Source organism: Rhinolophus ferrumequinum, chromosome 7 (genome assembly GCF_004115265.2).
Source record: "Rhinolophus ferrumequinum isolate MPI-CBG mRhiFer1 chromosome 7, mRhiFer1_v1.p, whole genome shotgun sequence".
NCBI classification, from domain to species: Eukaryota; Metazoa; Chordata; class Mammalia; order Chiroptera; family Rhinolophidae; genus Rhinolophus; species Rhinolophus ferrumequinum.
In genome coordinates this window covers 89,801,552-89,815,799 of record NC_046290.1, presented here as the reverse complement: position 1 = coordinate 89,815,799, position 14,248 = coordinate 89,801,552, and the positions used below count along the sequence as shown (strand labels likewise).

Below are 14,248 nucleotides of genomic sequence, written 5' to 3'. Positions count from 1 at the left end.
AAGTAGCATCTTGAGCAAACAAATCTTGCTCTAAGTGGCCCAAACTTGTGCAAACAAAATATATGTTTTGTTTTGTTTCCCTTTCCTTTGGAGGTTTTGAAGGGAAGGCTGTGATAAATGTGACTTGTGGCAGCAAAATACTTTTCAGTCAAATGTTGAAATCAAAAAACTAATTTTTTTTCTGCAGCTAGAAGCAATGAAAGATTTAAGATCATACAGATAAACATAGTTTTGAGCTCCGAAAGAAGTTTCTGAAAATCAGAACTGTTTTAAAATAGAAGAGGCTGCTTTGGAAGGCAATGAACTCCCTATCATTCAAAGGGTTTTATGCAGAAACTGGCTCATCAGTTGCCAGGGAATGTTTTCTCCAGTTCAACAGTTATTAAGCACATGTTACACGCACACGCCTACAAACTGAATGGGGATTCTTTCAGTGGGTTTGAGGATCCTATGGGGCCCATTACAATTCTAAGATTCTCAAACTGTATGATTTTAGCAGTTCTTGAATCAAAACTGTTTTCCACACAGGTGACAAGACTTTTACCACTTTGTAATGTTTGATGTTTAATAAGACACAGCATAGTTTAGTGCTTAAGAGCTTAGCTTTTGGAAGCAAAATAAGCTGGGTTCGAATGCTAGTTCTGCACGAGGCTGTGTGACTTTGGGCAAGTGAATGAACTATTCTGAACCTCACTTTTTCCCAGCTGTAAATGAGTGCTAATGAGTGAAACCATCTCCTGATGTTGTGAGGATTGAGATGATCCTCATAAAGCACTCAGCATGTATAGAACATGGTAAATGCTCAATAAATGTTAACACTAGGCTTTACTGAAGTTGTCACTCTCGTCTTATACCTGACCTTTAGCTCTAGGATTCTCTTTGCAGGACACAAGTCTCCTTAATGCTCCCAAGAAGACCCTCTGACACTCACACTTTGCATTAAGTTGGTGGTTATTTGTCCCAAGTGTGTCATTTTCTCTTCAATCAGTGACTTTCAGCAAGAACCATCCAATTCCATAATCCTTGTTATTTTCATTTTTTCCCTAAACCTTACTCAAGTCAGTACATCCCTTTCCACCTGTATAACCTCCCAGTTCACCAGTGAGTGTCTCACACCTGAACAGTCACCCGATGCCAGGGACTACCACCCCGCGCGCCACCCACCATAAGTGACGGCATCCACACTGCCTCCTGGTCGGGGCCACCTGCACAGTTAATTCTTACAGTCAGCCTCCTAGGACTGCTCGCAGCACCAAATGTCTTAGATCAGGTTCCCTAAAGCAGAGCCTGAGACAGGGATTCAGAGCCACTGATTAGCTAGGGAGTGCTCTTTAGGAAAAGTCTTTGTGGGAGGGAATGAAACAGGATCAAGAAGGGTAAGAGCCAAGCATGGATGTAATCTCGTAAGGTTTAGCCCTGGCCTGATCCACAAAGGGTGTGTTCCAGAACATGAACTATTAGGTTGGTGCAAAAATAATTGCGGTTTTGGCAATTATTTTTAACCCTTTAAACTGCAATTACTTTTGCACCAACCTAATACATTAGTTTCCCCCCGGCCTTGAGGCAAGTGAATCAGCCTTTTGTGCCTCCAATTTGTCAGTGGCTGGGCAGTGGGAGGGCAGATTACTCCCGAGTGAGGCAGCTCCCACCATCTGAGGGTAAATTCTCCAGAGTCTCTGGAGAAGGGAAGAGCTGCAAGCACTTAGCAGCCAAAGCTCAGAGCAGCGAGGGAAGGGTGTGCCAGCTCGGTCAAAGGGATCTGAACAGGACACCAGTGTACAACATGGTCAACAAGTATTTATTGTTTATTGTATGCTAGGCAGTCGGCAGAAGCAGGCCTTCAGCAGCGCCCACAAGTACTCTCTTTCACTAGCAAATAGGCTCAGGTTAACCCTTTTCCCCATGTCATCTTCTTCCCCCCACAACTCGTACCCAGACTTTCCCACAAGACAGGCCTAACCAGACCATGTCCTCCCTGCTCCTAATTACTGTTTACTTTCAAATGCAGCTGCAACTCAAATTGAAACTTTTTCTACACGCCATTATCCTATGGGGGAGACCTATCTCCAGAGCAACTAGGAATTGGTACACATACTGCTTGGACCACGATTCTTAATTCAACTTGGTCCAATTCCTTCTATGGACGTAGCTGCCCTCATTCTTGTGGGGAACAGAAAATAAACAGTCCACAGTTTGGCTGGTCTTCTCTATTCCACTAAGGTCCCTCTCCCTTCACCTCAAGACGTGACTGACCAACAGTTTCTCCTGAATTGACAAATTGGAACTCCTTTTTCTAATAACTAACCTTGATTCTAGTAGAATCAAAAGAAAACAAAAAAGTAGAGTGTGTTTCATGGAGAAGTTGTAGATTAAGACAGCAGGAACACATACCATCCAGCCTCTGAATCCCAACTTTGCCAAAATACCTAAGTCAATTTCTTTTCAAAAGGTTTAATACTTACGATGGGAACAATGACCAGAGCATTCTAGTGGCTACAATAATCATTCCTAGGAAAGGTTCATTGCTGAGGTACCAAAATAGGTATCCTGCTGAAGAGTTCTCTTCTCCTTGACCTGTGCTCTTCCCTGAATAGATAAGCTGTCAAACAAGGCAGATACTACAAATAAAGCTTCTATCTACTGCATTCATGAGGCTTTTCTCAGTGTCAATGTTCTGAGATTCAAATGAGTGCCTGAAGGCTTTCCTTCATCCACCTTATCTGTGGGTTCTCTTGTCTACATTCTCAAGCATGAAGACGCTAATGGAAGCATTTTCTCAACAGGAATATCTATTTACTGTTCTCCAGTGTTCCTAAGTTTTAACTGAAGAGTTTCAATGTATCTGTAGGTTTGAGGGTTAAGCTGGCAAAACTGCTTGAAGTTGTTATTACGTTCATTATACAAGTAGGGTTTCGCTTCAGGAAGACTTCTCTAAAATTAAGTAAGAGCTGTGCTACAAAAGAAACATCTACACACTTAAGGTACTTATGGAATCTGTCCTCTCATGACTTCTCAGATGTTTGAAGAGGCTACAACTCCAACTGAAACTCATCCCACATTCTTTACACTGAAAGGGTTTCTCACCAGTATGGATTCGCTGATGTTGATTAAGATGTGACTTCAGAGTGAAGCCTCTGCCACATTCATTACATTGATGGGATTTTATGTTGGAATAGGTTTTTTGATGTTGTTTTATGTGGGAACACTGGTCAACATTTTCTCTACATATATCACATTTATAGGTTTTCTCTGCAGTATGAGTTCTGTAATGCTGAATAAGGTCAGAACTATAACTAAAGGCTTTGCCACATATATCACACTTGTAAGGCTGTTCTTGTAACTCAATCTTCTTATCTTCAATCACTGTTAAGTTCCAACTATATGCTTCCTCACAAATGCCATTTTTTTCATTTTTCTGACCCATGTGGAGCACCTGATGTTCAATGAGGCTAACATACTGAAAAAAGATTTCTCCACATTCATGACACTGATGGGATTTCTCTCTGGAGTGGAGTCTCAGATGCCCAGCAAGGTGTGAACGCCTCCCAAAGCCTTTTCCACACTCATTACACTTAAAAGGTCTCTCCCCACTGTGCACACTCTGATGCTGAACAAGATGGGACCTCACTCTAAACGCTTTCCCACATAAATGACACGTATACGGCTTTTCACCGGTGTGGACTCGCTGATGTTGAGTTAGATGCACACGTTGATTGTAGCTTTTCCCACACTCATCACACCTAAATGGTTTCTCCCCGGTGTGTATTCGCTGATGTTGAATAAGATGGGCGCTCTGAATAAAGCTTTTTCCACATACATTACATTTATGTGGTCTCTCTCCTGTGGAGGACTTTTTGTGGACATATGTGACTTCATTGCAATTTATCCTCTTTAAAGAGGGTTGTCCTAGTATCTCTTTCATGGGAATTCCCTGCTTTCTTTCCAACTTGCCTTCTCCAAATTCTTGAACTTGAGAAACATTTCTTTGGGTTCTTCCGGAGAGTTCCATGTCCGCTTCTGAAAATTCTGAAATTTTCTTCTTAACATTCAATTTTGTGTTCTTATTTCTTTTGTCGCTGCCTGAAAAAAATAAAGAGGAAATGGAAATGTCATCGATTCTTTTACAGAACAAAAATAAACTGTCAGGAAAAAGAGGATAATCAAATGAAAGTACGATGTAATAGGAAGAACAAAGGGGGATGCATGTATGTACTTGATGCTAACGGGACTGAAAAGAACCGTTTGGTGTTTGTTCAGTGAAAAAAACAAGACGAAGAAGAGGCTTATTCAGAAGGGTGGTAAGAATGATTGGAGTTAGGCAATCACAGGGATCAGCAGGAATTCTGAAATGGGAGAGGAGGTAGAATATGTGGAAGGGGTCATTACCACAACATGAGTTAGGCGGACAGAATGAGATAGAACAGAAATACACAACTGGATGGTGAGAACTGACAAAAACTGGAAGAATGGGAAGCAAAGGATTATGAAGGGTACATGGAATTGGAAGAACACCTGGTTAAAGCCAGGAAAAGAGAAATGAGCCAGTATAAAATATTGTCAAGAGGGTAGGTGATGTGTCAGTCTCGGCTCTCTTCAACCTTAGCTGACACTGCAGCTTCAGCTTCCCTCCCCCGGCACCCCATACTTCTCCTATGAAAACGCTCATCACTCCTAGTATCTGCTATGTCTACCAGACCAACAGCTTCACAGGGGCATGAACTGCATCTGTTCTGTTCATTGTGTATTCCCAGCACGCAGCACTAGAGGCTCTCAATAAATATGGCTGGAAGAACACACAAAGTATCCTTCTTTTGATCAAAGAAATGGGGGGAGGTAGGTGAATATTAACTAGGAAACTAGTCAGAAGAACAATTGCAGGGAAGATGTAATAGAAACGACGTTATTTTAAAGCAATTGTTTTCCAAGCCCAGTGGAAAGAGGTGGCAGTGGCTGTCAATGTGAACGACAAGTAGCTGGGCTTGGGGACACCAAAAGCATAATTGAGGGCCGGCCCGGTGGCTCAGGGGGTTAGAGCTCCATGCTCCTAACTCCGAAGGCTGCCGGTTCGATTCCCACATGGGCCAGTGGGCTCTCAACCACAAGGTTGCCAGTTCAATTCCTCGAGTCCCGCAAGTGATGGTGGGCAGTGCCCCCTGCAACTAAGATTGAACATGGCACCTTGAGCTGAGCTGCCGCTGAGCTCCCGGATGGCCCAGTTGGTTGGAGCACGTCCTCTCAACCACAAGGTTGCCGGTTAGTCTCCCACAGGGGATGGTGGGCTGTGCCCCCTGCAACTAGAAAACGGCAACTGGACCTGGAGCTGAGCTGCGCCCTCCACAACTAAAAACTGAAAGGACAACTTGAAGTTGAACAGCACCCTCCACAACTAAGATTGAAAGGACAACAACTTGACTTGGAAAAAAGTCCTGAAAGTACACACTGTACCCCAATAAAGTCCTGTTCCCCTTCCCCAATTTAAAAAAAAAAAAAAAAAGAAAAGCATAATTGAAAAATAAATACTGTGGCCAGTCTTGGAATTTTCTGAAGAATGTTAATAAGAGCCATTAAGTTCACAGCACAATTTAATGTAATCTCATCCTTTAAAACTCACTTAAAGCAATTAAAAAAAAATAAGTAAACTAACAAGAAAATAACACAATCTCATTCATACGAAATTTATGAAAATGAATAAAGGAAAGAATTCTCTTCTGCTTATTCAATCTGTTAAAAAAATTTTTTTGATAACCCTGGAAGAATTTTAGTACAACTGATACTCTTGTATGTGGTACAATTGTTTTAAAAAGCAATTTAGCAATATGTATGAAGAGCCATAAAGATGTTTTTGGCCTTTCATCCACTAATCCCACTTCTGGGCATTTATTTTAAGAAAATAATCCTGAATATAGAAAAAAGCATAAGCAAAGTTACCAGGACAAAAGAGAAAAAATTAGAAGTTCAACAGGGGAACAGCTGAGTAAATTATGATGCCTCCACACAATGGCAGATTGTCAAAAATAACAAACAGGAGGGCCAAGCAACACTGGAAAAAGTGTATGTCTAATAATATTTAATTGTACCCTATGAGTACAACTATGTAAAAATAAGCTTATGAAAAAGGATAGGAGATTCAAATATATGGTGATGGAAGGAGAACTGACTTTAGGTGGTGAACACACAATGTGATATATAGATGATGTATTAGAGAATTGTACACCTGAAACCTATGTAACTTTACTAACCATTGTCACCCCAATAAAATTTTAAAAAAAAGAAAAAGGAAGAAAAAGGACAGGAGGGAATACCCTATATAATAATAGTCTATTAGTTAGGATGGTGAGATTATGGGTGATTTTTTTTCTCCCAGTTTTTTTCCTCCAAACTTCCTGTACTATTATTCAAGCATTTTAAAGTGAAATAACTAAATTGGGAAAAGAGGGAAAGAAGCAAGTAAAAGCCAAAATCCTCATTTACTTTAATAGAAAGTCAAGCAAATTTAAAATATGGAATTGGGAGGGGCAACCAAGATGGCACAGTAGGTAAAACGCTGTACTTACCTTCTCTCACAACCACATCAAAATTACAACTAATCTACAAAACAACCATTATTAAGAATCACCTAAAGTCAAGCTGAACTGAAGCCTTTCAAAGGACGCACAGAAGAAGCCACCTCCAGACTGATAGGAAGGGCAGAGACGCGGAATGGGCTGGTCCCACACCTGTGAGTGACCATCAAAGATCGGGAGGGATCTTTCGGCTGTGGAGGTACCCCCTCACCCCCCAGAGGAGCAAGAGGTCCCAGCCCTAACCCAGCCCTGGGTTCCAGTGCCGGGGAGAGAAGTCCCCATAGTTTCTGGTTGTGAAAACCAGTGGAGATTGTGACTGAGTGAGACTGAGGGCAGCTGTGCTCCAAGGTGCTCCTCTTAAAGGGACCACACACAGACTTACCCACCAATGGAATCACTCACTCTAAGCTCCAGTGCTAGGGCAGGGGCTGGAGAGGCAGCAGGGACATATGGGGAGGAACTGAGTTGTCTGGCTGCTGACAGGGACTGGAGAGGTGGCTTTCATTTGGACAGAGGAGCTCGCAAAGGCCACTGTTTCTTTGCTGAGCCTTCCCCCTTCCTCACATGTGGACACATGGCCGCCATATCTGACTCTCCGCCGTTTGTTGCCCACGCCCTGGCGATTCGAGACCTGGCCTCGCCCAACTTTCGGGCACACCCAGGTCGCTTCCAGGGGCTTTTTTGTGCAGACTGCCAACCTTGACTCAAGCTGCAGATTCTCTCAAAGGTTCGTGGAACCCAGACAAACAGCATCTCGCTTGAGCGTGTTCTGTGCCTCTGGCTGAGCAGCCTTAAGTGCAGCACTAGTCGAAGCCGGCCTTGGTTCATGGCATGGCCTCTCAAGGTGCTTCCAAGCACAGCACGGCTAGCAGCCATCTGCGGATTTCTTTGTGGCTCCAGCCAGGTGGCCCTGGGTGGGGCATGGGGCTGTGGCTGAACTTGACCTACAGCGGATCCCCCCCAAGGTGGTGCCCCCAGTGGCCAGCTTCAAAATGAACTGGAGCATTACCCAGCTGCCTCCAAGTATGACACACCCAAGGGGCCGATTGTGCAGGCACCAGAGTCCTGCTGAGGCAGATCCTGCTCAGTAAGATCGGCCCCTGCACAACAACTCTTCCACTGTAATCAAGGCCAGTCCTCACAACCAGTGAGTGAGCCCAAGGGTCACTCCCTCCCATTGATGTGCAATTATCAGCCAAGGCTCAACTACAAGAGGGTACACACAACCCACACAAGGGACACACCTGGACTGCGTGGCTCAGGTGACTGGAAAGACTGCGCCACCGAACCCCACAGCACACCTACTGCATAAGGCCACTCTACTAAGACCAGAAGACGTAGAAGCCCTACCTTATACATAGAAACAAGCACATAAAAGCAGCCAAAATGGGAAGACAAAGAACATATCCCAAATAAAACAACAGAACAAAGCTCCAGAAAAAGAACTAAGTGAAACGGAGATAAGCAATCTATCAGATGCAGAGTTCCAAACACTGGTTATAAAAATGCTCAGTGATCTCTGGGAGAACTTCAACAGAGAAATAGGAAGGATAAAAATGGAGATGGAGGGCCGGTCCGGTGGCTCAGGCGGTTGGAGCTCCATGCTCCTAACTCCGAAGGCTGCCGGTTCGATTCCCACATGGGCCAGTGGGCTCTCAACCACAAGGCTGCCGGTTCAACTCCTCTGAATCCCGCAAGGGATGGTGGGCTCGGCCCCCTGCAACTAAGATTGAACACGGCACCTTGAGCTGAGCTGCCGCTGAGCTCCCAGATGGCTCAGTTGGTTGGAGCGCATCCTCTCAACCACAAGGTTGCTGGTTCGACTCCCGCAAGGGATGGTGGGCTGCGCCCCCTGCAACTAGCAATGGCAACTGGACCTGGAGCTGAGCTGTGCCCTCCACAACTAAGACTGAAAAGGACAACAACTTGAAGCTGAACAGCACCCTCCACAACTAAGATTGAAAGGACAACAACTTGACTTGGAAAAAAAGTCCTGGAAGTACACACTGTACCCCAATAAAGTCCTGTTCTCCTTCCCCAATAAAATCTTTCAAAAAAAAAATTATTAAAAAAAAAAAAGGGAGATGGAAACCATGAAAAAGAACCAGTCAGAAATAAGGATATACTAATGGAAATGAAGAATACATTACAGGGAATCAACAGTGGATTAGATGAAGCAGAGGATCCAACCAGCAATGTAGAAGGTAAAGTAGCAGAAAACACCCAACCAGAACGGCAAAATGAAAAAAGAATCCAAAAAAATTGAGGACAGTTTAAGGGGCCTCTGGGACAATATCAAGCATACCAACATTCACGTGATAGGGGTACCAGAAGGAGAAGAGAGCAAGGAATTGCAAACCTATTTGAAGAAATAATGACAGAAAACTTCCCTAACCTGGTGAAGGAAATAAACATACAAGCTCAGGAAGTGCAGAGGGTCCCAAACAAGATGAACCCAAACAGGCCAACACCAAGACACATCATAATTAAAATGCCAAAGGTTAAAGACAGAGAATCTTAAAAGCAGCGAGAGAAAAGCAGTTAGTTACCTACAAGGGAGCCCCCATAAGACTGTCAGCTGATTTCTCAACAGAAACTTTGCAGGCAAGAAGGGAGTGGCAGAAAATATTCCAAGTGATGAAAAATGACATACAACCAAGATTACTCTACCGAGCAAGGCTATCATTTAGGATTAAAGGACAGATAAGGAGCTTCCCAGACAAGAAAAAGCTGAAGGAGTTCATCACCACCAAACCAGTATTACAAGGAATCTTAGAGGGACTTCTTTAAGATGAGAGGGGTGGTAAGGATGGGTGAAAGGGGAAGAGATTAAGAAGTACAAATTGGTTGTTACACAGTAGTCATGGGAATATAGGGCATAGCATAAGGAATATAGTCAATAATACTGTAATAATTAGGTATGGTGCCAGACAGGTACTAGATCTATCAGGGTGATAGATGGGAATGGGGTTGGAAGCAGGGTGAAAAAGGTGAAGGTATTAAGAAATATAAATTGGTAGTTAATACAGTATGAGGAATATAATCAACAATGTTGTAAAGATCATGTAAGGTGCCAGATGGGCACTGGACTTATCAGGGGATAACTTCATAGACTGAAGCTATACACCTGAAGCTGAAGAAGAATATTGAATGTCAACTATAATTAAATATACAGGTATACATAGTCACGGGATGTGGAGTACAACATAGGGAAGATAGTCAATGGTATTGCAACAGCTATATAAGATGTTAGAGAGAGAGTAGCTTGTGGGATGGGGGTTATCACTTTATGAGGGGTTTAAATGTCTATTATGTTGCTTTGTACACCTGAAACTAATTAAAAAATAATAATCATAAAAAAATAAAATATGGAATTACCAGAAGAAATAGAGCTGAAAACAGTACCTCTGGGGAAAGAGAAGTTGTGAGGATGGGGGAGAGGGCATAGGGTTTTGCCTACTAATTTGACAATTAAAGAATAAATAATAATAAAATAGACTGTAATCTTTGCTCCATCCTACTGCTCCCAGCATCACACTCCATCAGTGCTATCATTCTAAGCTAATCAAATAATGTTTGCCTCCATTTATTCTCCGATACAAAGTCCTCACACGTACATCTTTGGGATTTTTCTCGAAAGTGGCGCTTCAGGTGCTCAATCAGATGGGAGTGCCGACCGAAGTTCTTCCCGCATTCGGTACATCCATAAGGTCTCTCTCCGCTGTGTACACTGTGGTGCTGGACGAGGTGGGAGCTCACACGGAAGGCTTTTCCACACACCTGACATTTGTAGGGTTTCTCACCGGTATGGACTCGCTGATGCTGAGTAAGGTGTACTCGCTGATTATAGCTTTTCCCACATTCACCACACTTAAATGGTTTTTCCCCAGTGTGGATTCGCCGATGTTGAATGAAGTTTGAGGCTTGAAGGAAAAATTTACCACAATCATTACATTTATGACCTCTCTCAGCATTTGTGTTTTGCTTATGGTTAATGTCTGTGATGGCACCAAAATCTCTTTTCTGGGAAGGGTTCTGCCTTGACTTGCCCACAGTGGGGCTTACCTGCCACCTTTCTACCATGCTGTGAAGGTCACTAACTTCTCCAAACTCTTGACTCTGGGGAACATTTCTTTCAGTGCCTCCTGATGTCATCCAGTGCGATTCAGCTTCATCAGAAATGTGCTTTACTATGAGTTCCACATTGTCATTTCTGGACTCATAATCTGAAATAATAGGAGGAAAATTTAGCTATTTCCTGCATTAGAAGGAAAAAAAAAGGCCTAAGGGATACAGAATCATTATATGAAATCAACATGAGTGCATGACTTTACAAAATGACTTTACAATACAGGGATGGGATAAAGAGTATTTAAGCAGAAGACTGAGACAGGCTAAAGAAGAAAGAACTGGCAAGAATGGCTCAGAGATGAGACTGGGAGAGCGGTCCTTCTATTTAATGAAGATGATGTCCTCTTGGTATGCTACTTAAATACAGTACCTGTTTGTGAATATCTGAGCAATATTAGCTATTCTTAATTAAATCTGACATCAGGTTATACAGCTAACCCAGTGTTCACCTTCCTCTTCCTGTTTAGTCATAGCTTGGGGAAGAAAGGGGATCTTTCTAGCTTAGTTTGGTATGAATTAATCTAAAGGAAAAAAGGCATTCTTTCTACACACAGAGAAGACCTACTACTGTCAAGAGCTAGCTTAATACTCAGTAGTCATTGATGAATATAGATGTTTAAGAGACTACAGTTTCCTGTAACTGAATCAGCAACATATATTTCACTCAAAACACTAACATTTAAAATGGTTTGCAAAGACAAATCTTCAGTAGTTAACAAAAAAGTAGGGAATATTAATGTTTAAATGCTAGAGAGATAGGTCACGGCCTATTGAGAATTTTCTAACAATTTTTTTTGTAAAAATAAAAGCTGTTTTCAAATATCACACAATAATGGTAATAAAAGCTAACATTTGCTGAATGCATACTATGGACCAGGCACTATGCCTTTAAGTGCTTTACAATTTTATGGCATTTAATCCTTAAAATGACCCTTTGAAGTAGATATTATTATCTTTTTTTGACAGAGGGAGAAGTTATAATTCTTGTACCATGAAGACTTTATTTTTAATTTAGCTTCTATTTTTACTTAATTCTCTTCCTAAACAGACGTTTTAATAGTAGAAACAAACATATAAACAAACAAAAAAGCTCTATCACAAAACCCGACTTCTTACATGTTTTTTCCTCCTGCATTCAACTAGGCAGGTAATCTCGACTATCGTAATATTTCATTTTCTTTTTCATTCACATCTACTCATGCTCACACATTTTATTCTTCTTAGAATTCTGTCCCATTCAACAAATCAAACAAGCTCATGTCTTTCTTTTTCTGGGGGTGAATATGAAAAAAATCCGATTAGCCCAAAGCACATCTTTGAGGCAATTAACAATCGCCCTTTTCCAGAGAAGGTGATTATACAGGTTGTTATACGAGTCAGTTTACAAATTTGCTTTTTTCCCTCTTCCTCCGTCTCTTCTCTACATACATGACAAGCTTTCTGTTGATTGTCCTGGTTTATCTGTATGTTTGACAGAGAACTCAATAGCTCAGCTGAACTCACAGCTCAACGCTATGCCTGGCTGCTGAGTCATGCAATGTGTGTGTGTGATGGGGGGCAATGGTTTACAAAAACACCCCATCAGGCAGATTTGGTGCTTTGTAAACTCATGCTCTTCAACCTAACTGGTGCCTTGTCTAGCATCCTATGTTTCTAAGGTTGGCTAGTTTCCCTACTCATTTTTGTCAGAAACTACATCAAAAGGTCTCCATTATGATCTCCAAGATACATCACTGTATTTAAAAATTGAATAGTATGGGGGCGGCTGGATGGCTCAGCTGGTTAGAGTGCAAGCTCTGAATGACGGTTGCTGATTCGATTCCCACATGGGCCAGTGAGCTGCACCCTCTACAACCAGATTGAAGACAACGAGCTGCCGCTGAGCTTCCTGAAGGGTGGCCCGATGGCTCAGTTGGTTAGAGCACGAGCTCTCAACAACAAGGTTGCCAGTTCAATTCCCGCATTGGATGGTGGGCTGCGCCTCCTGCAACTAAAGATTGAAAATGGCGACTGGACTTGGAGCTGAGCTGCACCCTCCACAACTAGCCTGAAAGACGACTTGGAGCTGATGGGCCCAGGAAAAACACTGTTCCCCAATATTCCCCAATAAAAACTTATTTTAAAAAAATAGAATAATATGTATGGTACACTACCATTTTGCACAAACTTGTATATACACAGAATATGTCTAGATACAATCAAGAAACTAGTAATAGTCACTGCCTCGGTGAGGGACTAGGAGACTGGGGATCGGGGGGGAGGTGACTCACTTTTCATGTTATACCCATTTATACTAATATACATACATATATATGTATATATATATAAAATATATATGACATTGAAATCATATATATATGAAGACATATATATATGTATATATATGTGTGTGTGTGTATATATATATATATATTTTTTTTTTTTATTTTTTTTTTTAACTAGGTGCAGTCATGACCTTCTTAAAATCAAAGTTCCCCACTGCACTTACCTCTACTGCACCACCTACTCCATCACCTGCTCACTCTCAACAGGTGACTGTCTTCTATTTCAGGAAGGTCAAAGTTATCTAGTCAAGAACTCGTTGAATATCTTATAACCACAACTATAAACTTGCTGGCAGACTATTCTTTCCCCCTCCCTTCGTCTCACAGTGGAAAAGCTGTCTGTCTCCTAGCCAAGGTCAATCCTTCCTCCTGCACCCTGGATCTCACCCTGCCATCCGATTTTCCAGGGACCTCCCTACATCAATTATACATTCTTCCTTGCCCCAACACTGCAAGCTCACTTTTTACTAGCTCTTTTCCAGTGGCATTTAAGTATGCTTAAAATGTCTATTAAAAATAAAAGAACATACAAAAATAATCCATCCATCTAACCCATGCATTTTTTTCAGTGACCAGCCCTCTCTCTCTTCCCCTGCATAGACAAAGTTCCTGAAAGTTTATCTGTAAGAACTTTCTCAAATTTCCTCTCCTTTTCAATCTTCAATGAACTGTGTTTCGTTCCCAAACATCCCAAGCCACTCCATGGAAACAGCTGTTTCCAAGATTCATTTCCAAGATTCATGTGATTATTTTCTTCCCATAGAAATGAAAAAGGCAGAAACCACTGAACATGTTCTTAATGTAGAAGAGTATACTGAGTATAAGAGTAAACAGATAGATAATGCAAAGAAAAAATCAGAAAGCAAGAATTTAAAACTGCTTGGAGAATGGTATACAAAAGAACTGTGCCAATAACCTCCAACTCTAAAACCCATCAAATACCTGTAAAGTAATTGAAAAAGAAAACAATACTAATAGACTCAAATTAGACAAGTGAGGTTTTTGAATTTAATTTAAAAAGAGAATGAAAAAAATTGCATTAAATACACTACATAAATAATTCCTTGAAAGACCACTAGATCTCAATAGATAAATAAGCAGGGGTCATGCACAAATAAATCAATGAAAAGGAATACAAATAGATACATGTATAAATAGTAATAAAAGAAATGGAAACTTTAAAAGAGCAAGAATCAGTTTTATACTTTTAAATAAAAGCCTGTGAATGAA

The 14,248-nt window shown here is 41.6% G+C and overlaps 1 protein-coding gene across 13 annotated transcripts in view; it reads right to left on the bottom strand.

Moving 5' to 3' along the window:
* Positions 1-1,632: 1,632 nt before the first annotated feature.
* ZKSCAN5 (zinc finger with KRAB and SCAN domains 5) overlaps positions 1,633-14,248 on the bottom strand; it is a 35,022-nt gene continuing 22,406 nt past the window's right edge. For 8 of the 13 annotated variants that reach the window (XM_033109957.1, XM_033109959.1, XM_033109960.1 and 5 more), the window contains 2 exons: positions 10,181-10,789; positions 1,645-4,080 (listed from right to left, as the gene is read on the bottom strand). In XM_033109957.1, coding sequence (XP_032965848.1) covers positions 2,969-4,080; positions 10,181-10,789 — 1,721 coding nt within the window. In that variant the 3' untranslated portion in view covers positions 1,645-2,968. Of the gene's footprint in view, positions 4,081-10,180; positions 10,790-14,248 lie in introns of all 13 variants that reach the window. The other 5 variants (XM_033109966.1, XM_033109965.1, XM_033109967.1 and 2 more) reach the window with 4 other exon arrangements.